This window comes from Canis lupus, chromosome 23, assembly GCF_011100685.1.
Source record: "Canis lupus familiaris isolate Mischka breed German Shepherd chromosome 23, alternate assembly UU_Cfam_GSD_1.0, whole genome shotgun sequence".
Taxonomy (NCBI): Eukaryota; Metazoa; Chordata; class Mammalia; order Carnivora; family Canidae; genus Canis; species Canis lupus.
Window position 1 is genome coordinate 20,099,348 of NC_049244.1, and position 21,608 is coordinate 20,120,955.

The 21,608-nt window shown below is 36.3% G+C and overlaps 1 protein-coding gene across 1 annotated transcript in view; it reads right to left on the reverse strand.

Moving 5' to 3' along the window:
* Positions 1-228: 228 nt before the first annotated feature.
* NR1D2 (nuclear receptor subfamily 1 group D member 2) overlaps positions 229-21,608 on the reverse strand; it is a 28,695-nt gene continuing 7,315 nt past the window's right edge. The window contains exons 2-8 of the mRNA XM_038570706.1: positions 20,068-20,334; positions 18,679-18,767; positions 16,584-16,728; positions 13,952-14,571; positions 12,044-12,229; positions 9,810-10,020; positions 229-3,637 (exon numbers count right to left, since the gene is read on the reverse strand). Of these exons, the coding sequence (XP_038426634.1) occupies positions 3,441-3,637; positions 9,810-10,020; positions 12,044-12,229; positions 13,952-14,571; positions 16,584-16,728; positions 18,679-18,767; positions 20,068-20,334 (1,715 nt within the window). The 3' untranslated portion in view covers positions 229-3,440. The remainder of the gene's footprint in view (positions 3,638-9,809; positions 10,021-12,043; positions 12,230-13,951; positions 14,572-16,583; positions 16,729-18,678; positions 18,768-20,067; positions 20,335-21,608) is intronic.

Sequence of the window (21,608 nt, forward strand, 5' to 3'; positions counted from 1 at the left end):
ATTACCTTACCAGATACAACAAACTACTATTTAGCTATTATAGAAAACAGCAACAATCGTTGCTGGACTCTAAACAAACTAAAATCTTTTAAGAAGAGCCCTGCATATACATGCTCCCCCACGCTAAATCAGGTATTTAGGTAAGACGTCCTGCCTATGCTCAGGGGAAAGTACTAAGTTAGAGTCTTACAAAAACATTAAGATAGAAAGATACCAAAAACCACGCACTTGGTTAGAAATAATATTTATTATCCCCTCCCCCCACGTACAGATTACTTTTCAGAAACATGAAGGTATTATCCATGTCCTCATCAATAAGTTTGTAGAAAATAAACTTAATTCATATCTTGACAATATATTTCTATCACTTTTTTAAAACAATAGCCATTTTATTTTTCCACGTTAGTTCAAGAATAGCTTCAAGTTTTATGTTCTGAATCAAATCAAGACAATCTTTGTTTATAGGCAATTTCCTGACAGATCCCGTCCCCCCAACCCCTAAAAAAAATTCTATATCCTAAGTGATAAACTCTTCTTGTACATTCAGCAAACTTTATATTGGAAAAGAAAAAGAATAATTGAGATAGGTACTTAATCTCGTGCACAGTAATAAATCTAGCTGAGCTTCTACACCTTGCTTTGCAATGATGTTTACATAAAATAAATCATTTCTTATCAAGTTACAATGGTAATTTCTTGAAATGTAGATACAAAAGCTATACACTTAATCCACTGAAATTGCCTTCTAATTTTTCATCTGTAATTAAACCATCGCCATAAGGAAAAGCTTCAACTCAAGAAGATGCTTCCCCTTTCCCTCAGCTATTTATTTCTCTCTAAAAGCTTGAATCCTCTCTCAGATCATGTGAAGAGATACATTAAAAGCACAGAAAAAAAAAAGTTTTAGCTTGCTGACATAATGCCCTTAAGTTTGCTGACATAATGCCCGTATTTTAACTTTAAAATGTAAAATCAGAGTTAAAGCATCACTTAATTCATACAGTACATTATCAATTAATCAACAGTGTCCCACCAACCCAGAAGTTTCCCAAACTGGTTGTCTTCTCCACATTAATAAATTTATATCCAATGACTCAAAGAATGTGCTTATAATAGACTGCTGGTTTAATTTTAGTAGTTTTAATATTGGGCCTATTTTCAAATATAGAGATGCTACAAGTGGCATATAAACTATTAATTTTGTTTCCCATTACCTACAGGAAGAATTTGTTCAAATAAAATTTTACAAGACAAAATGCGAACCTACATACCTATATATAGATGTATACATGTATATATTGAACCTAACTAAAGTTTTATAAGCAATACTAACATAGTTCTGGTTACACATTCCTAAAGACAGTAATTGTTTTAAAGATAACATGTTATAAAGAGGCTTATGCAAAAGGCAAAAATTAAGAATAAACATGATCTTTGAGGTTTTCAGGATTACTTCAAAAAGCCGTTTCTATCCCCCATAGAAGAAAACTATGCATTTATCTTAGGAAAAAAAATTATAAAAAGATAATGCTATCATGTAAAGAATTCACAAAAACTAGACTGTAGATCCCATAAAAGTCTTACCTACGTAAGGTAAATCACAATTATGGTTCATATTGTATTACAGACATCACCATCACCTTTCCTCTTTAATAATGAGAGGATTTAACTTCTTTTTTTTTACTTACTTAACAAGTGCCACAGAAATTCAAGTCCCAGTAGCAACAAGTTAAACAAGATTACAAAATAAGGCATTCTGCTCACATGTCATTAAAGCAACAGGCTGAGTATAGTAAAGCGGGCTCTTTCCATTCTTACAGTTTTATATAATCCAAAAATTATACAGAAGACAATCTTTTCAAAAAATTCCAACTAACTGCTATTTTCCAGGGAAACAGAAAAACACACAGAAAATCCTCCACTCTGGCTATTTCTCCCACTGCCATAAACAGAGGCTGATCTCTATTTAATAAAGCCCAATATTAGAAATGTGGATGAAATGTCTCTGTACCATTTCTAAGCCTGTAGGTCACACACACTAAATGATTTCTCAAATTATAGATTAAATCTAATTTGAAAAAATCCCTGTAGTGTTATTTAGAAGAATAAAAAAAAAGAGTGGACTCAAACACACTTGCACACACACATACACACACATACACACACACACACACACACACACAGCCAACACATCAGTTTTCTTAAAACATTGATTGGTTCTCCAAAAAGAATCAAAATATTTATCATCAAGCTGCAGCATGTGTATAACGGGCAGCAATGAAACCTTTTTTAGTACAAGGTAAGAATCTGAATGAACTTTTAAACAACTAGTACCTTGAACCAAAGATTTTACCAAAGATGAACTCTAAAATACATACTTTTTAAAATCTGAACTCAACTGCCTGTTGGTACTTTTACATTAAGTGCTGCTTAAATAAAAATAGAGCATAAACTCAATAATCTACTGTCTAAACATTTAAAGCAATGGTTATGTCATCAACAGGTAAAATGCACCTAATTTGAGTCTTTGACACCTCTTGTTTTAAGTTTATTGTATGATAAAGTTCTTCACAGTTTAAAATATTGTGAAGAAATGTGTTTATGTATAACTATATTCACATAGATATTATGTACACATACTATGTATCTGATGTACCCATAAACTTTAAGTATGTGTGTGCCAGGAGGATACCCCACACATATGCAGGAACCTTGAATAATAGGTTGGGGTGGACTCTGAAATGATTTTTCAGAAATACTTAGAAATAAGGAAAGAATATTATTATGAATAATTGTAATAACAAAAATTTACTTTATTTACATAGTGCCTATCTCCCAAGAGGTAAATATGCTTTATAGACATTTTTTAGTATCTGCGAGGTGGGGCATTAAGAACACTATCAATTTTCATTTTCCACAACCAACTAACCTGCCTGGGATCATATACTTTACAAGCGGCAGAACAAAATCCAGACATGAAGATCTCCTAACCTGCAATGTCTCCAATTACCAGGTCAAATGGTCTGTGGTGAAATCAAGTCTTCATCATACAACAGAATTTCTACCACTAAAGATTAATTTTTAAGTCCTCATATACTTGTGATTGTGCGTTATATTTATACCACAGGGAGATCAAAATGATTTTTGGTTTTGGCAGATGAAAAAGTCTAACATTCAGTGTGACTATAATTCAGTGTAACTTCTCCAGTTCAAGTGCGACACAGCTGATTGGTCTATAGGGGAAATGCGGTCAATGTCTAACCATGGCTGAAGAAACCTCAATCCAAACAGCTACTGCATGATTACAGAGATAGCCTACAATCTTGTATTGTCTTAAAGGTCTTTTTTATCTCCACATATGGTATACACATATAAATAAGCATTTTAGCACAAAATGTACAGTTAGCATGAATCAGTTCATGTTTACATAAACAAAGGCCTTAGGGGTGAACTTTAAAGGCCAAGAGCTCCTCAGAGTGCATGTTGTTTAAAGATCGAAGATCTGGCAACTTTAGAAGAAGTTTTGTAAAAATAGAGGCCTCATTTGGATGGTTTTTCATTATTAAGGTCCTTAGTGCACGGATGAGGGTTTCCTGCAAAGCCTCCACAGAGTTGACGTTTTCTATCCCAGATCGATCTAAGGAATAGACAGACATGAGTGAGAGAACATATTATTAAGTATAAATATTAAGAGATAACATTAAATATAAATATAATTCTTGCTCATCAGTCTCATCAATGAATCCAAAACAAGGTTTTATACATTAGAATAAAGGCAAACAATACTTGACAAAATTTCTCAAATCCCAAAGGCAAATTTCTGTACCTATTTATTACATTATAAAGAGATATATGACACAGTACACTTGACATATCAAATTCTTCAGTGCTTAGTACTTTGTTTACAAAACTAGAGGTTCTGATTTTTTTGAGGTTCTGACTTTTAAAATTAGATGCCATCTATTAATTTCAACTGCTAATTGACAATAAAATGAATCATGTAGTTTCCAAATATATTTTTTCTTCATATGGAATATATTCACATTTATATGTTACCATGTGCGGCAGGCAACCTCTAAAATGGCCACCTCATCTTGGTAACCATAACCTTGTGTATCTGTTCCCTTTGAGTGGGCTAGACTTACTGACTCACTACTGATGAATAAAATATATTACAAAAAACAAAAAACAAAAAACTTCATCTTCAGCATATTCTTGCTTACTTCCTCTGAGAAAAGCCAGATGCCATGTTGTGAGCTGCCTACGGGTGGTCAATATGCTAAGGAACTGACGGTGGTCTCTAGCCAACAGCCAGCAAGGAACTGAGGCACTCAGTCCAACATCTTGCAAGGAAATGACTCCTGCTACAACCACATGAATAAGCCTAGAAGCAGATCCTTCCCTGGTGGTTGAGCCAGTCAGCTACAGCCCTGCTCACAGTTTGACTACAATCTACTAGGAAACCCTTAGCTAGAGGCACCTGTCTAAGCCACATCTATATTCCTAATCCTCAGAAACTGTGAGATCATAAATGTATTCATTTTTAAGCCACTAAGTTTTAAGGTAATTTATTATGCAGTAATAACTAATATACTATGCAACTTTATTACCTACTTATATTAACCTGTATTCACATCCATTTAACATACTGTGTTCATTAAGCTCATCAAACAAAATATTAATAAATTAGTGATTTAGTATAAGCCAACAATAAAGGGAAGTATCTTAAAATTAGCCAAACCTATGTTGTTTGCCCATGGACTTTTTCATCATTAAGAGCTATTTCTTCCGTTTACAATAGGAGGCAGTAGAGCACAAGAAATATTCAATGGCTCCCAGTATAGGGAGTGGTAATTAATAAGAAAGATACTGCAAAGGAAGCAAAAATCTCTGGTAGACATTATTTGGGGCATACTTGTTCTTAATATGAAAACTTGGGGGGAATTCCTGGGTGGCTCAGCGGTCTAGTGCCTGCCTTTGGCCCAAGGCGCGATCCTGGATCCCAGGATCAAGTCCCACATTGGGCTCCCTGCATGGAGCCTGCTTCTCCCTCTGCCTGTGTCTCTGCCTCTCCCTCTCTGTCACTCATGAATAAATAAATAAAGTCTTAAAAAAAAATTCTAAAAAAAAAAAAGAAATTAATCTTCTAAAAGATGTACTAAATGCTACACTTACTTTATAGTTTATAGTAGTTTAATTCATGATATACCTGTCCTCTATACTTCCTTAAGCTTTGAGAGGTTCTTCATCCCTCACCACCAAATCTCACCGTATCTCCTCTCTATGTATATTCACATCCTACAAGATGGAAATCAAGTTCCTTCCACAAAAACCTCTATGAAGACAACTAAAATCCATATCTAGATGAACTCTGGTCTCACACCTATATAGGCCTGTCCCTAATATTCAACTGCAAGTAACTGCTGCCATTTCACACAATCTCAAGAATTTACCTTCCAAGTATAATTCCCTTTTTCTCCATGGTATCAAGAGTCTTCCAATCTCACAGGCAAAGATCATGTTTGAGATTTCTCTCTCCCTTAGCAGCTAGAGCTATTCTATTAACAAGCAGTATAGCAGAAAGGCTTTGAAGCTAGACTAATAGGAGTTCAAATGCATGCTCAGCCAACTTTTAAAAATGTACGGTCTTGGGCAAATTATTTAACCCTTCTATTTCTCAAATTTCTTGCCTGTATTTGAGGATAACATGTCCCAGAGCTCACCTCAGAGGTCTGTTGTGAGGATAAAATCATATAATAAATCTAGAAACTAACTTTCTGACAAGAACCAAAACAAAACCCAGATGGCAACTATAGATTCCAAGAAAAGCAAAAAGCTATTTTAAATATAAAGCAAATAGTACCTGCTAAGTGGTTTAGTGCTGCCTTCAGTCCAGGGCGTGATCCTGGAGACCTGGGATGGAGTCCCACGTCAGGCTCCCTGCATGGAGCCTGCTTCTCTCTCTGCCTGTGTCTCTGCCCTCCCCCCCCCCCCGCCCCCGTCTCTCATGAATAAATAAAATCTTGAAATAACAATGAATGAATGAATGAATGAATGAATAAATAAATGCAAATATAATGGTTGCTTAATTCTGAGCAATTAATAGAGAATATAAATAATCCATTTGTTACCTGCTACTTGGAATACTCCCCCCTTGGATGGCACAGGTTTAGGGCAAGATTTATATTGCACCCAGGAGGCTCAGTCAGTTAGGTGTCATCTCAGGTCATGGTCTTGGGGCCCTGAGATTGCCTAGCGTTGCTGGGCTCCTCATTCAGTGGGGAGTCTGCTTGTCCCTTTCCCCCTCCCTTTGGCTGTCCCCCCCTGCTCATGCTGTCCCAAATAAATAAAATCCTAAAAAAAAAAAATTTATATTGCCTTGTCCACCATTTCAACCCCACTCTGTGAACACTGTGAGTACTACTTATATAATACTGCAAATGCAGATTTTTTTACTTTCAATATTTAGACTCATCTAATAAACAAAGCATGGAAACTTGACACCAACAGAACAGAAGGTAAATATTTTCATTCTTGACAATGTAAAAGAAATGATATAGCAAAGAAATCCAGGATATGGGAAAAGGAGGAAAATGTCTCCCTTTCCAAGGAAAAGATTCTATCTATACTATCTGAGAGGTTCTGGAAAAGTGAAGGACCAAAGAATGTGAGCATATTACTGTTTTAAATAAAACAACATAACTATAAAAATAAAGCTTATAAAAAGTAAGAAGATCCTTTTATTTGTCAGTTATATCTACTCAATAAAAAGAAGTACAAGCACAGTATTTACAGTTGGATGGGTAACTGAGAACAATTAAGAAGAAAGATGATTAGAAATCTAGTTCTCTGAAGAGTAGGCTAAGAGAAAGGAGAGACTTTTATTTTATCCTCTTCTAGAGTTTTTGAATTTTATTTTCCTGTATAAATACTGCTTTAAAAATAGCAATAGTTCTTTTTAGGTAGTAAAGATTTGAGTTTGACATGAACACTATCATATGTTTAAGTGAAAGTAACATATTGTTTTAAAATGCATGAAATTGTTGTATATGTGTTGCTTGTGTGCCTTTATATAGACATAACAAAAATAAGAATGCGTTATATTCTTCTATAATTAGGCTTTTCCACTTGGCATATCAAACGGTTTTTTTTTTTAGGTACCATAAATCAATAAAGCAGGTAAATGATAAATGGAGGGACAGGGAACAGATAGAGACCCCCTAATGTTGAAAGTAATCCTTTTTGGTAGCAATATTATCATCTGTATTTTCTTTTCTTTTCTTTTTTTTTTTTTTTAAGATTTTATCTATTCATGAGAGACAGAGAAAGCGAGAGGCAGAGACAGAGGCAGAGTGAGAAACAGGCTTCATGCAGGGGGCCCGATGTGGGACTCAATTCCGGGACTCCGGGATCACGCCCTGAGCCAAAGGCAGATGCTCAACCTCTGAGCCACCCAGATTTCCCAATCATCTGTATTTTCATCTCAGTATTTTCTACTTTTGCAAAGAATTCATGTTGTTCTCCTGATCAGGAAACAACACAAGGCTTTTTCCAAAGGAGATTAAAACAAAAACAAAAAATCACGTTCTTGGTAGGAAATTTCAATAAGTAGCACATTTCCTGGCACAGAGATCCCCCTCACCCCCTACCACTGTTTCTTCCTTTGCACCATCTCTGAGAGTCCCTCCTGTTCACCTCCTCTACCACAGCTATCTCAGGAGGGTTCATTCCACTGCCTCCTAACTGAAGTTGTGTAAACAGCCTCTCAACCTGACTCTCCAGCTCTAATGACTCACTTGTCTAATCTACCCAAGATAAACATGCAGAACTAATGTCAGACTATCATTTTGTTCATGCCTGATCATTCCCCTACACGGACTTCCCACTGCCCCATATTTCAGTTAAAACTTCTCTGCTTAGTTCTCCTCGTGGTCATTCAATAACCTTTAACTCACCAGCCTTCTTCTGTCCCTTTCCTCCTTGATATACACGATGGGTTTTGGCCACCTGACCCTAGCCTACCTCATGCTCTTCCAAGCTGCTCCATCACTGCTTTGATGGGAAAAATCTAATAATCCACCCCTCAAATTCCAGATCCACTTTCATCTTCCCCATAAAGCTTTCTCAAGTAATTTCATCTTCCTTCCTAGAACCTCTGAATGAGGTTCCTTCCTCAGTCAGAACCACACAGCTTAATACCATGAAGTTTTCTGTGTTAGTTCTGTCTTTCCAAACAGAACATTAAGGCTTGGAGAGCAAGCTTGTGTCTTAATGCTTGTCTCCTCCTAGCACATATGGATCAGATAAAGAAACTAACAAGTAAGGATTATCTTTAGTTTCATAATAGATTATTATGATATCAACTCAAACCATTAATAATTATCAAGAGACTGCAAAATGGTAGATAAAGTGCAAGAAGCATTAATTACAAGATTATTGAGAAAAATAGGTATCCCTTATTAACCTGTTACTTCATACTATTCTGTAACATAAGTGCATTTGTAGTTACCTGGGTAGAGCTGATCAGAACAGGTAGCCAAAGTATGCTTAAAAGACATATGTATTTGTACCCCTGATGTACAGGCCCTTTAAGATACACAAAGAACTTACTCTCCTTAGGAGTTCCTGATTTACAGTTTAGCCACATAAACAGGGGTTATAACTTACACTTTATAACCCTCACAGCACCTGGTACAATGGCTTTTACACAGTAGGAAACAAATGGGAAACTTTAAGTCATATCAGAATACTGTAAAATTCTCAAAAAATGTTTTAAAATAAAGTTAGTGATCCTAAAAATGGCTGGTTCTTATTTATATGTTCCCAGGAAAGTCATTGTATATCAATTTCCCATTTGCTATTTTCTTAATAGCTATTATCTAAATTGAAATACTTTGGTCAGAAATACCTATAATATAGGGATCCCTGGGTGGCGCAGTGGTTTGGTGCCTGCCTTTGGCCCAGGGCACGATCCTGGAGACCCGGGATCGAATCCCACGTCAGGCTCCCGGTGCATGGAGCCTGCTTTTCCCTCTGCCTATGTCTCTGTCTCTCTCTCTCTGTGTGTGTGTGAGAGAAGGGGCCCAGGCCCCTTCATAAATAAATAAAATAAAATAAAAATTTAAAAAAAAAAAAAAAAAAGAAATACCTATAATATAAATGTAAGGTGGCAAAGTAATTGGAAAACATCATCAATGACTCATAAATAAACATTAAATGTTTAGGACTCAAAAATCTTGATCATTCATTCAAACAGCAACTAAGTACCCATCCTGTGCCAGACCCCAGGTTGGCACACATGGTACAATCCCTTCCTTCCACAGGATGAGGAAACCGAGACCCAAAAGAAAAGAACTATTTATGCAAGTCAGACAGAAAATTCAGTGGCAAAGCTGGGTAAAAGCCTACTCGTAATTCACCAATTTTTGAAACTAACTATACTGGGTATTTTTAATATTTTCAAGTAATACATATTTCAATTAAAACTTAAATTCATATCAGAACCTAATATCCCAAAAAAATCATTAAATCCACAAAAATAACAATTTAGACTTGTAAAAATTATTAGCAAAAGTTAAAGAATAAGACTTGTGGTCAATGTGAGGCCTAGATCTAAACATCATTTCATTACTCTACAGCACTTTTGACTTTATACTGTCTAATTATGCAAAAATAACAGATTCACACAATTTAGCATCTGCTTAAAGCCCTCAAGGCTTCTAAATATCTTGCTGGAACATAGTTCCACCTTCTCCCCCACTTGGTCACTGTATTCTGGGTATGCCACAATTATGAACCAGCTTGCTTACCTGCAGATACCAGGACAACAGCTGTAAACAAACTCATCTCTTCATCACTAAGTTGGAGGGCATTTAGCTTCTCACTAAATTCAAACATAGAGTTTAGCAGATCCCCTGCTCCCATTGAGTGTAAATCATCGACACTATATTTTTTTCCACTTAAAAAGGTGACCGTACGCTCCTTTGCATCAAACAATGATGCAAACCGTACCATCAAAACCTGGAAAAAGAAAAAGACTTAAATGTATTTGAAGGAGTTCAGTACTAATATTAAGAAATAATTCAGTATTCAAGTCAGTTAAGAAACATCCTACATATAAAAGCAAGCTGTAAAAGAATAACTGAGTTTATTTTTACCCAGAACCATTTCCTTAAGGGCAAATTCTCTACCAAAGCAATAATATCCCAAGAACATCAAAAAAATTCCAGCCACCGTTGGCAAAATACTTGAGTCCTGTGATATTCTGAAACTCTATTAATAAAGATTCTGAAATGCAAATACAAAATTAAAGCAGGCAATAATGCCAAGAAATCTGAAACTGGGCCTTGGCCAAAGCATTAAAGAAACTCTTTAAGCTACCAAGTATATCACATGGTCTCTAATCCATAAGTAAAAAGAGCAATATTTCAATGCAATGACACTTAGAGACATGAAAACACCAAATGCAGCCAAAGCAAATGCAGCAGATGAACTCTAATTAGACTATTTCAAGAAACCATAACCCAAAGAGATAATACACAAAGAAAACAATTACAGTAGAAGTGTTCCAGACACCAAGATGTAATTCAAACCCAAACCAAATCAGTCAACAAATGCTTATCTATGGCACTCCCTCCCCTATAGTAAATGGTGACACCTATGTCACACAATTCTCTCATAACCAGAGGAATAGGAACAAACACCTTCCCTTTGCAATTTTCCCAAAAACTTGTTTTACTCAAAACAATCCAAAAGAGAGTAATGAGCCTTCTATGAAGACTGCACTAACTCTAGAACACAGCAATCCCAAGATAAATCACAAGGTGGAAAGAACACAAGTCCTGGAGTCTGGGATTTGTGTTCTGGTCCTGTGTTAGAAATTTATTGGTAATCCTAGAAAAATCTCTTCACCTCTCTGGGCCACAGTTACCTAACCTCAAAAAAAAAAAAAAAAAAAAAAGGGTGAATTAAACTTAATCACTGACATCCCTCTAAAATTCAGAGTTGAAATCTTAACTGTAATGTCTTCCTTTACATTGAAAATCCTAACCTAACAGTTTTACTTTTAAATTATGCCACAGCTATTTTATTTATGAATATGGCTCCTTCTCCATTCTGGTCCAGCTGCCCTAGAAAACAGAGCATAAGGCAAAAGTTTATGTGGAATGGGCATTACCACATGTGAAAACAAGTTTGAGGAAAAAGGAAATAAGACTGGGAAGGGAAGACAGCAAATATCAGAGGAAGTATTACTGAGCTGGCCGCCACTCAGTATCATTAAAAACTGACAGTTCAGTCTATGGGACCAGCAGGCGAAAGTAAAAATATATCCCCTGGATCCCATCCCCCACTAATCAAAGACATTGCCCAGTAGACACCAACTTCTCCCACCAGCCTGCATTTCAGAATAATGTTTAAGTGAGCTCTGAGCAAGTTCTGAGGCTCCTCACACTTGAGCAGCACCAGGGAAGCCCTGGGGAAGATGAGAGGCACATAACATAGCACAAAGAGAGACATTCTGTGTTCTACTCAAGTTGGCAACAGTGGCTGCCCCAAGTCCAGGCAGAATGTATCACAGCAAGAGAAGTCAGGGTAGAAAAAGTAGCAAGGATTCTAAATGAGGTGAGGCCAAGAGAGTCCAAACTAGTACATAAGACATGTCTCACACATTCCCAAAATATTCCACAATCTCCTAAAAGAGAAAACCGCATCCTATTTATTCTTTGTACTCTGTACTGAAATACCAGGCTAGGCTATGTTCATTGGCTGTCTAACTATGCAGACCCTACCTGCAGTCCACACCTGAGAGAAATACTAGAACCCAGAGGAAGTACATAGGGTAAGAATATAGAACAGTTGTATTTCAAGTCCTAAGGAACTGTGGATTTATTTCATCTCTTCCCAAGATTCTGAGATGGTTATTCTTTTGTTGGTAACTTCAGCCTCTAGACTATAAATGCTTATTTAGAAAAGAATGAAAATGTACATGAAAACAAAACACTACACACACCCTACATCAATATTCTAGATAAATAAAACCTACCTCAAAAGTCCCAGCCTTCAAAAGGTTGACTTGGTCATGCTGAGATAGATCTCTGAATCCAGGAATACGCTTTGCAAATTCCACCACTTCTTTCACTGCTGGAGTGAAGCTCATTGAAAATTCTTCCCAGATTTCATGCCCAGATTTATGAGGATCCACATATGGAGACTTACTCATTGGACAAACCTAGCATGCACAGAATGGAAAAACTCTTAAAGAGTGAGACATGATTTAAAAAAAAAAAAAAAAAAAAAACCTTCAAAAAGTGGCATCTCAATCACTGGGAACCCCAATGTGAAAATAACGCTCAGACAGGTAAATGTTACCAATAGTAACACTTTCTCTTCTTGCTACTTGCCTTATGTTAGGAAGCCTCATGGCAACCTAGTTTGAATAGCAATTAATGCATCATAAAAGGGGTAGCCTAAGCTATTTCAAAAACCGTTTGTGCAGGTTTAAGAGTTTATTTTGTAACACTGCTACCATCTTATGCTGGTTTTATGATTCTTAAAAAAATTCATATATACTTAATATTGTCAATCCTATTCATTAGTTATAGCAGATATTATAATTATCATTTCTCAGATAAGGAAATGAGACCCTAATGTTTAGTGATTTATCCAAATACATCTAGAAGTCACAGGCCTAGAACCCAATATTTAGTTAATATTTCAAAGCTCACTTTTTTCCAAATGGCACAATTAAAATATTATAATTTCAAAGAAGGAAATACAGTGATATGCCTTACTTTAAAAAAAAAAAGTCACTGACCATTTATTTCATAAACAGTGGCAGGACTACTAGCCTCCACTTGTTCAATTAGGAAACAAAACAATGATGGGAGATACAAAGAACACCTTCTATGTAAGGATTGGTGAGGAAAAATTAGGAAGCCAAAGAGGGTATGAGAACACTAAAAAGATTATGAACATTCACTGTATACTAGTAAAATCAGCCTTTAAATTTTCACTAAATCCACAGGAGATCCAGGAACAGGATGATTAAATAACCACAGAGAATACCAAAAATGGTTACAGATTTTTCCCTCCTTAAGGTAGCCACTATGTCTAATAAAATATAAGGTCACCTTTCAGATCCATGGAATCAAATACTTGTAAGTGACAAGAAAAATCTAACAAAAGAATTGGAGTAAAGTCAGTTACTTTAAAAATGAAAAAAGAAGACTTTAATTACCTGGCTGCAGAAAATACCCAGCACTATCAAAGGACCTCATGGTATATACTGGAAATGGTGAGGTACTGCTGTTTTTGATGAAATTTTGGCTGAATATAAACACTGTACTTTGATGTAGACTCTTGTATTTGATTAAAAAAAAAAAAAACTTGAACAATATGAGTAACATTAGCTCATCTCGTAAGATGAAGTCTGAGAAAATCCTTAGAAATTAGCATATTAAAATATTCCTAGATTCTCAAACAGTAAAATATCTATCCATGTTCTATGTTCAAAGATTTTGCATTATAATGGTTAAAGAAAATACTTCCATAGATATCAAAGGATTACCAACTGTGGCAAGCTAATGATCAGCACTTTGAGAAAATCCCAAAGCTAGTAGGGGAGTAATTAATCAGAATGCTTAAATTTTCAAAGGGATTTCTAAGACTTAAAGGACCAATTTTACATGATCCATATTTTATATAAATGCTTATCCCAACCACAGTATCAATCAAATCACATGCTTGTACTCAGTTGTGAAATGAGGTCATTCAACAAATGATGTTTATTAGAAGTATTTGACTAAAAATACTGTACAAAACTGATTCTGTAAATCTCATGTTTTCTGACACCAACCCTGCCCCTGAAGTTGGTATATTCCCCCCAAATAAAAGAAAACTTTCAAAAGCTTTCCTTGATTCAAGTTGGGCAAAAAAATTGAATTCACTATACCAGATGCATTCTCCCTCCAGTGTTGCACAGGTAATTATTCTTGTTCTCATTCTGAGAAAATCCATCTATCGAAACTCTATCACATACTCGTTGAGTATAAGCATTGGAGAAGTTCATACAATGTCCATTTGCAATACAAATGGCATGCCCATTTGGGTAATGCATTATGTTCCTCCCTTTGTACTGTCCATTGAGGTGCTGCTGGCTCTCACTACATGGAAAATGGCTGCTAAGCCCACTGCCACAGTGATCGTGATTTAAATTATATTGCTCCATGCTCTTGGGAATCCGTTCTCTCTGAGGCTGCATGGTCTCTGCTGAGTTTTCTCGCTGCTCTTGATTATACATAAAGGTATCCTTGTGTGCCCTGGTCACCATGCCAATCACTTCATCCTTTGCAAAATCAGAAGAGGGAGAAGAGCTTTTGATGTTTTCTTGTTCAAGCTGGGGCTTGGGTCGCAGCTGTTCCTGGGCTGGTAAGGCTGTCTGTTCATGATGTTCTAATGTGTCATTCTGCAAATGACCACTGAACTGGCTGTTCATCATGGTCTTCATCGCACTCTGCATTTCAATTAGCATCCTCTGTTTTTCACGCTTAGGAATACGACCAAACCGAACAGCTATTGAAGAAAAAGATATTTAACATCTATATTCTAAGTAAGACCTGTTTATACAAAAGAATAGCACAAAATTATGTTAGCTATAGCTTCTGTACAAATAAAAAATATCTGAATGTCTCTGGCCCAAATCATTCTAAATTTGATAGTTATATTTTTGATGTAGGATAAGAAGTGGAAAGGAGAAAATTTTTCAAGTTTTCTCCCAAAAGAAAGCTAAGAGAATATCTATGTCTTGGGTATTTTATAAGCAAAATTTTTGAAAAATTTGAAATTAACTAATGAAAATTACAGTTGAAGCAGTCAGCATTACTACACAGCGCCTATTACAAGGCTGAAGACTGTTCTTAAGAAGGTACATGGTGAGATTCAGCTACCTACAGCCATTAATGTTAATGGAACCTAATAGGTACAAGCACTCCCCGAACATCTAACCTTTGTCAATTCATTTTCATAACCCTATATTCAAGAGTCAACTATTAAATTATTTACTCTCTCCTTTTCTAGCTTCTTAAAAATCTTTTTAAATTTATTTTTAAATTAAAACACACACACACAGTCAACAGAAATGCAGTTATTGAAAACTGGCTGGATTTTAATTAAAATCACTGAAACAAAAATTAAATCATTCATCCACCATTATTTTAGAGGCGAGAGTTAGAATGTGTCCTGTCTCCAACATTCCTATTCCTGAGGAACAGAAAAGAAAAGCTTTCTAGTCTAATATTTATATGGAGATAATAAAAATCCAATATACCCACCCAGCAAGAACACCTTCCTAATCTAATTGTAGCTTCTGACATTGTTGCTATTAATGGACAATTTTATGTTTCACACTCTATCTCTACTCCCTCCTTCACAAATGATTGCCATTTTTGTTCTTTTGAGGAAATCACAAGTATCTACCAACTTCAGACCAGTATTTCCAGTAATAGAAAAAAAAAAAAAAAATTTCAGGCAAATGAAATCCAAAACATCAACTGCTAAAATCCATTTCTCAAGATGCTCTATTAACAAACAGTACTTGTGTAATATATAACTTAAGGGACTGCTTAAGTGACCCTTCCCTAAATACATATCAGGTTCATTCTTAGCAATTCTTAATACTACTAAACTAATCCCTCTGAAAGCTGCATATTCTTCAGTTACTTAGAACTGAATGAGACTATCCAAAAGTGATTTCCGTAAGCAGAACAGAAGAGTCAAATTTTCCAGTGATGTCATCCACAGAGATACTAATAGTCCCATAAATTAACTTTTATTTTTTATGGGACTGGATCATGCCAGAATTTAGCAACCACCTCCACATAAGACCCTACTGTTTCTGTCAATTTTGTATCTCCTTTCAATGTACTCAGAACCTGTGCCCTAAAAGCACATTATCATCTCAGGGCTGAGAAAATCATAGAGATAATTCACATAGCAGAAATAAGTTCCTCAGAAATGCTAATTAAGGAGACAGAGCCAAGGATTCCTATATCAAGAAAAGTGAGGGGTGCCTAGGTGGCTCAGTTGGTCAAGCCTCAGATTCTTGATTTCAGTTCAGGTTGTGATCTGAAGGTTGTAGAATTGAGCTCTGTGTCAGACTCCACGCTAGGCATGAAGCCTACTTGAGATTCTCTCTTCCTCCCCTCTCTTTGCCCCTCCCTACTTCCTCTATAAGGGAGAAAGAAAAAAAGGAAAGAAAGAAAAAAAAAAAAAAAAAAGAAGAAAAATGAATTCTTTTGTTAGGGAAAGAAAAGTATTCAAACTGTATACTTTAAAAAAGGGGGGGGGGTCTTTTTAGAAGAAGCCCCCAAAAAGAGAGCCAAGAGCTATTTCCAGGGTGATAATGCTAAAATTTAACTTTAATGAATCTGGCATCTTACAAAGCATCAAAATGTGTTTCTAAAATCTGCTTCACTCTAAGCACAAGAAGGCCACTGGTAACTGGCCTATAGGTCTGGTTTATGCTGAGGAATGAAAGCCTAGCTCCATATGTTTTAAAAAGAGTGCTCGTTAAAGTGGGAACATACCATCTCTCGACATTCCAACTGACAGACACTTTTTGAAGCGACACTGCTGACATCTGTTTCTATTCATCCTCATTATAGAACAGTTTTCATTCTTCAGGCACTTCTTGTACTGAATGTTTTGCTGAATGCTTCTCCGAAAGAAACCCTAAGAACAAAGGAAGATGAACTCAGTCATTTACAAACATCCAGATGAAATCCTTGTAAGCACCCCCCGCCCATACACACATACACGACTATTGAGTATTTTACTGGCTACCTGGGGAAATAATTTTGAACAGAGGGATATGTAACAATGACACACAGACTTTAACTGGATGCTTATGGTTTCAAAGCACCCATGCCTACTAGCCAAACAAAACTCTTCCTCTTCTCTTCAGAGAATCTTGGAGCTTGCCAAGCACTGCTTTACTACACTTTACTGTGTTACCGGTCCCTGCCTGTAGCCACATTTTCCAGCCCAAACTTTAATCACATACAAATCCCAAAATTTCTGAAATACGAATGATTTATTTTTAAAGAGTTGACAGAGAAATGTGTTCCATAGCTGTAACACCCTAACTGGATCAAGAATTACATTAGGAGAACTTGGTCTTTCCTGGATCATTATCTGCTGACCCCAGCAAGGTCTACTTGTAGATGCCAGATGTTCCTGGCTACTTGTCAGCAACAGGTCCGAGTGGCACCACACACCCACAGACCAGCTACTAATCCAAGGGAAGACCGTTCCCAGATAGATGGATACAAATAACTGCCTTTACTACACAAACAATTTAAGTTCATGCTCTGTGAAAGTCTTTCTTTACAGAGCTCCAGCTTCATGGTCCCAGGAAAAACAGTAAAGTCAAGAACAGTTACCAAAATTTTAAATTGCAGTTTCCCTGAGTATCATAACTAACCACACATTTCACAAATCTATGTAGTTTTGAAATACAACATTTTTAAATTTTATTACTGCAATATTATACTTGGACACTACAATATCTGAATTAGACTTATCTCTAGGAGGGTACAGAACAATTATGTGTATTTATCAAGGATACACAGGCTCATACACTTGTGTTTTTGTTTCTTTGGCAATAAAGTGAGAATAATGTCTACTATACAATTACTTCACATTTTAAAAAAGAAGAAAAAAAAAGAAAAAAATTAAAGAAGAAGAAGAGGAGGAGGAGGAGGAGGAGGAGATAGTAAAACAGCATTTATAGCATTTTTAAAACAGTGGAAAAGTGCTACTTCTATATTAAATACAGACTAGTCTTGTGAAGTGACCCAGTCATTAGAGCTACCAAATGCACAATTTATTCAGAGCTACCCTAGAAAATATTTCTTCTTCCATCATGTATATTCATTATCTTGCTCACCTATCATATCTTGCCAAACTGGATTCTTGTTCCTGGCTTTCAGTCAGAAAACACCAAGAGCAAGTATCTTGGCCATATTAATTTTGATACTCAGGAGAAATAATTGTGCCAGATTCTTTAAAGAAAGGGAGATTTCCTAGATATAAGTGGAGATATACACTATCTCACTTGGAATTAGCTGACCCTCTAACCAAGAAATATTCAACTAACCTAAAAAATAAAATGAGGTTCCCCAAGTATTCAATTTATATTCAAGATTCTTCTACTCACTTGGCATTACTTCTAAAGATGCTACATTTTCACAAGTATACAGGAATTATTCCCAACTCCTAATATCTGACATATCAGAATGTCAACATATCTGAAGCGACTTATTCAAAGTTTGGTTTAAACTAAGTTCCAATAAGGCAGCAGTGCCTTGCCTGTCTCGCTTCCTATTTCCCCACCACCTGGAACAGTGCCAGATGCATTAATAAATAAGCATTTGGGCACTTGGTTTCATACCATCATTTTGAGTGAGAAAGCAAGTTTATTCTGATCAAAATCTTAAAGAAAAGAGAAATATTTTCACTAAATTAAAAATATATTTTTCAAAATAAGTGATCTTTATATGCTATATAAAATGTTTAAAACTTTAAGAGTAGCTTCTGATTTCTCTTATCCTCCCAAGTTATCATTTGTGGAAATTGGCAAGCCTAACTCCAATTTCTTTAATCCCAGAATCAATAGCTTACCTTACAGCCTTCACAAGCATGAACTCCATAGTGGAATCCTGACGCCACATCCCCACAGACTTTACACAGTAGAACCATGCCACTAAATTCTAAGACACAAACAGACACAAAAGTATAAAGCTGGAAGAAAGACTTCAACTGTTGCTTTTCTCTCCAACTGATTCCAATTTATTTTATTCAACTTGAAGTACTTTCAAAAAATTCAAATCTATCTTATAATGCAAAAGAAAGAAAAATCTTTACATCAAGTTATCAAAAGAAATCTTAGTTTTCTTTTTTTTTTTAATATTTTATTCATTTATTCATAAGAAACACAGAGAGAGGCAGAGACACAGGCAGAGGGAGAAGCAGCCTCCATGCAGGGAGCTTGATGCGGGACTCGATCCCAGGACTCCAGGATCACGCCCTGAGCCAAAGGCAAATATTCAACCACTGAGCCACCCAGACATCCCTTAGTTTTCTTTTAAACACAGTTTATGGGGCTGCCAAAAATATTTCTGAGAGCGAGTTTTTTTCCCTTTCCTGATGATTTTGAACATACTCTGAAATTTTTTAAATCTAGAGTTACTTTATACCATATATGCAACCAGAATTATTTTTTTTAAAGATTTTATTTATTTATTCATGAGAGACACAGAGAGAGAGAGAGAGAGAGAGAGAGAGAGAGAGGCAGAGACACAGGCAGAGGGAGAAGCAAGCTCCCCACAAGAAGCCCGATACAGGACTCGATCCTGGACCCCAGGATCATGCCCTGAGCCAAAAGCAGACACTCAACCGTTGAGCCACCCAGGTGTCCCACAACCAGAATTAAAAACAATTCTCCTTGGTAAGAATTAAAAAGTCAAACAAAAGAGGCAATCAACAGAGGTGTGAACAGATGTGGCCACATGCTGCTTGCTGTATGATACTCAGTTCAATTCACCTATAGGCACCAATCCTCCTCTGTAGCAGCCACTCTTACCTCCACATTCACTCAGGACTCCAAATTCCGCCACTCAGTTATCCCAAGGCTGCTTTGTTTTCTAAATCCCAAACGTTCCTAACTCCAACTTCATGAAAGCAAACCCCTTCCCACAAGTACTCTGTTCTAGAAACCAAATTCAGTACTAAGAGTTCAGAAGAAAGACAACTGTGAAAATGTGGTAAAGGGGATACCCCAGAGGACACACAGTCAGGCAGAGTGTATAATCACATATCTTGCTCTGTGGCAAGAACCAATTATGACAACCCCTAGGCTGTAACTTTTAAAATTATCACTGATTTCTTACCTACTAACTACTAAACTATAGTCATCCAAAAGGGGGTGAAATGACACTCAAATGAAAAACTGATAAAACAAACCCCACCTGTAATTAATGGCACCAACCTTCGAAAACTAAAGTAACTTACTTGTCACTCCACTATGACTCTTTGTCATCCCAGGTGCACTCGATTTGCTTGTTTTCATAGAACAATCTATTCGATCATTCTTCAGGATGCCTTCAATATTGGAGAGATCTCCATTTTTGGGATTACCATTGTTATCAGAATTAGAGCTATTTGGAGAAGATGGAACAGAGGAGGAGGAGGATTGGAAACTGTTCTCAGAACCTTCACTGTGACAAGAGGCAGGGCTAGAGGCTGAGCTGGAAGAACTGATATAGGCGATCACACCCCCTAGAAAAGAGGCGAAAATTCAGATAATTAGATACATGACAATATATGTTTTCTGTTTTTCCAAATCTGAATAGTAAAGTCACTAACTTTAGAAACAGACTGCTGACTAAATATCCACTTACCCTAAAAGGAGAAAGTAACTTATTTCCTTATTTCCTATTTTTCCTGCTTTCATAGAGTTTGAAGCACATATAATTTCCACTGATTCAAAGAATGAGAAGCTCTCACTGGCTTAATTATTCTGAGCACACAAAGATCCAAACCTAAAGCTTTTCATTTTCCAGGTTTTGTTTTTTGTTTTTTCCTATAAAGAATGAAAAATCTTCCTGACTAAGTAGCTTAGAGTAAACTGTTTTGGTCACGAAGAAGTCTGATTCTGGTCCTCTCTGTCTCTTTCATTATACCTTTATATAACACAATCTTAGAAACAATGGGTTCATTTGCCTCCCCCAGCACCTGGCTAAAACATGGGTTAATCAAGAACAGATATAACATTTGGAACTCCAGATAATTTATGTCAAATGGGGAATGTTTCATAGCTAATGCTCCCAGAATCTTTCTGTTTTGATCCCTGAAAACTTCAATGACTATTCACTAATCACCAGTTCCATACTCCCCCTTCTCCACCTGCTTCTGCCACTGGACTTGCAGACACACTTATCTGTAAACAGCTCTTAAGGAATCCAGACTCACCACCTGTTCTTCTCACTTGCTATTTACAGTAAATGTTAAAAGAGGCTGAAAGAATGCATGCTATAAGAGAATAACATTAAGGCTGACACTAATTCTCCACAGAGCTACTCTTAAAATACTATTCACAACTTCACCAATATAACCTCCACAACCTCTGTGAAAACTGGTCTTGGCCTCCTAGAGACTGTAAACTTCTCAGGTTAAGAAACAGTATTTAAAATTATTCTTGGGGTATAATTTCAAACATCTTCTCTCAAAGACATAAAACGCTGCAAGGGTAATCTCATAGGCAACTATATTATTTTTCCAAATCCCAGGCCAAACAACTAATTCTCATCTTTTCTACTGTGGTTTCCTTTCCTCTTTCCTCTATCATCAACAAACGCTTAAAGGGCTTTTTCGATGTGCATAAGATATAAAGGTAAAATTACCTCTCTTCTATCTCTGTTCTGAAATCTTATTTAAACATACTGTTTACTGTCTCCCATCTCTTTCTCCAGTAGACCATACACACCTCAGTGCACGGTGTCTCTTAATTCTCTATGCATGCTTTACAGGTAATAAGCCTACCATAAATATTT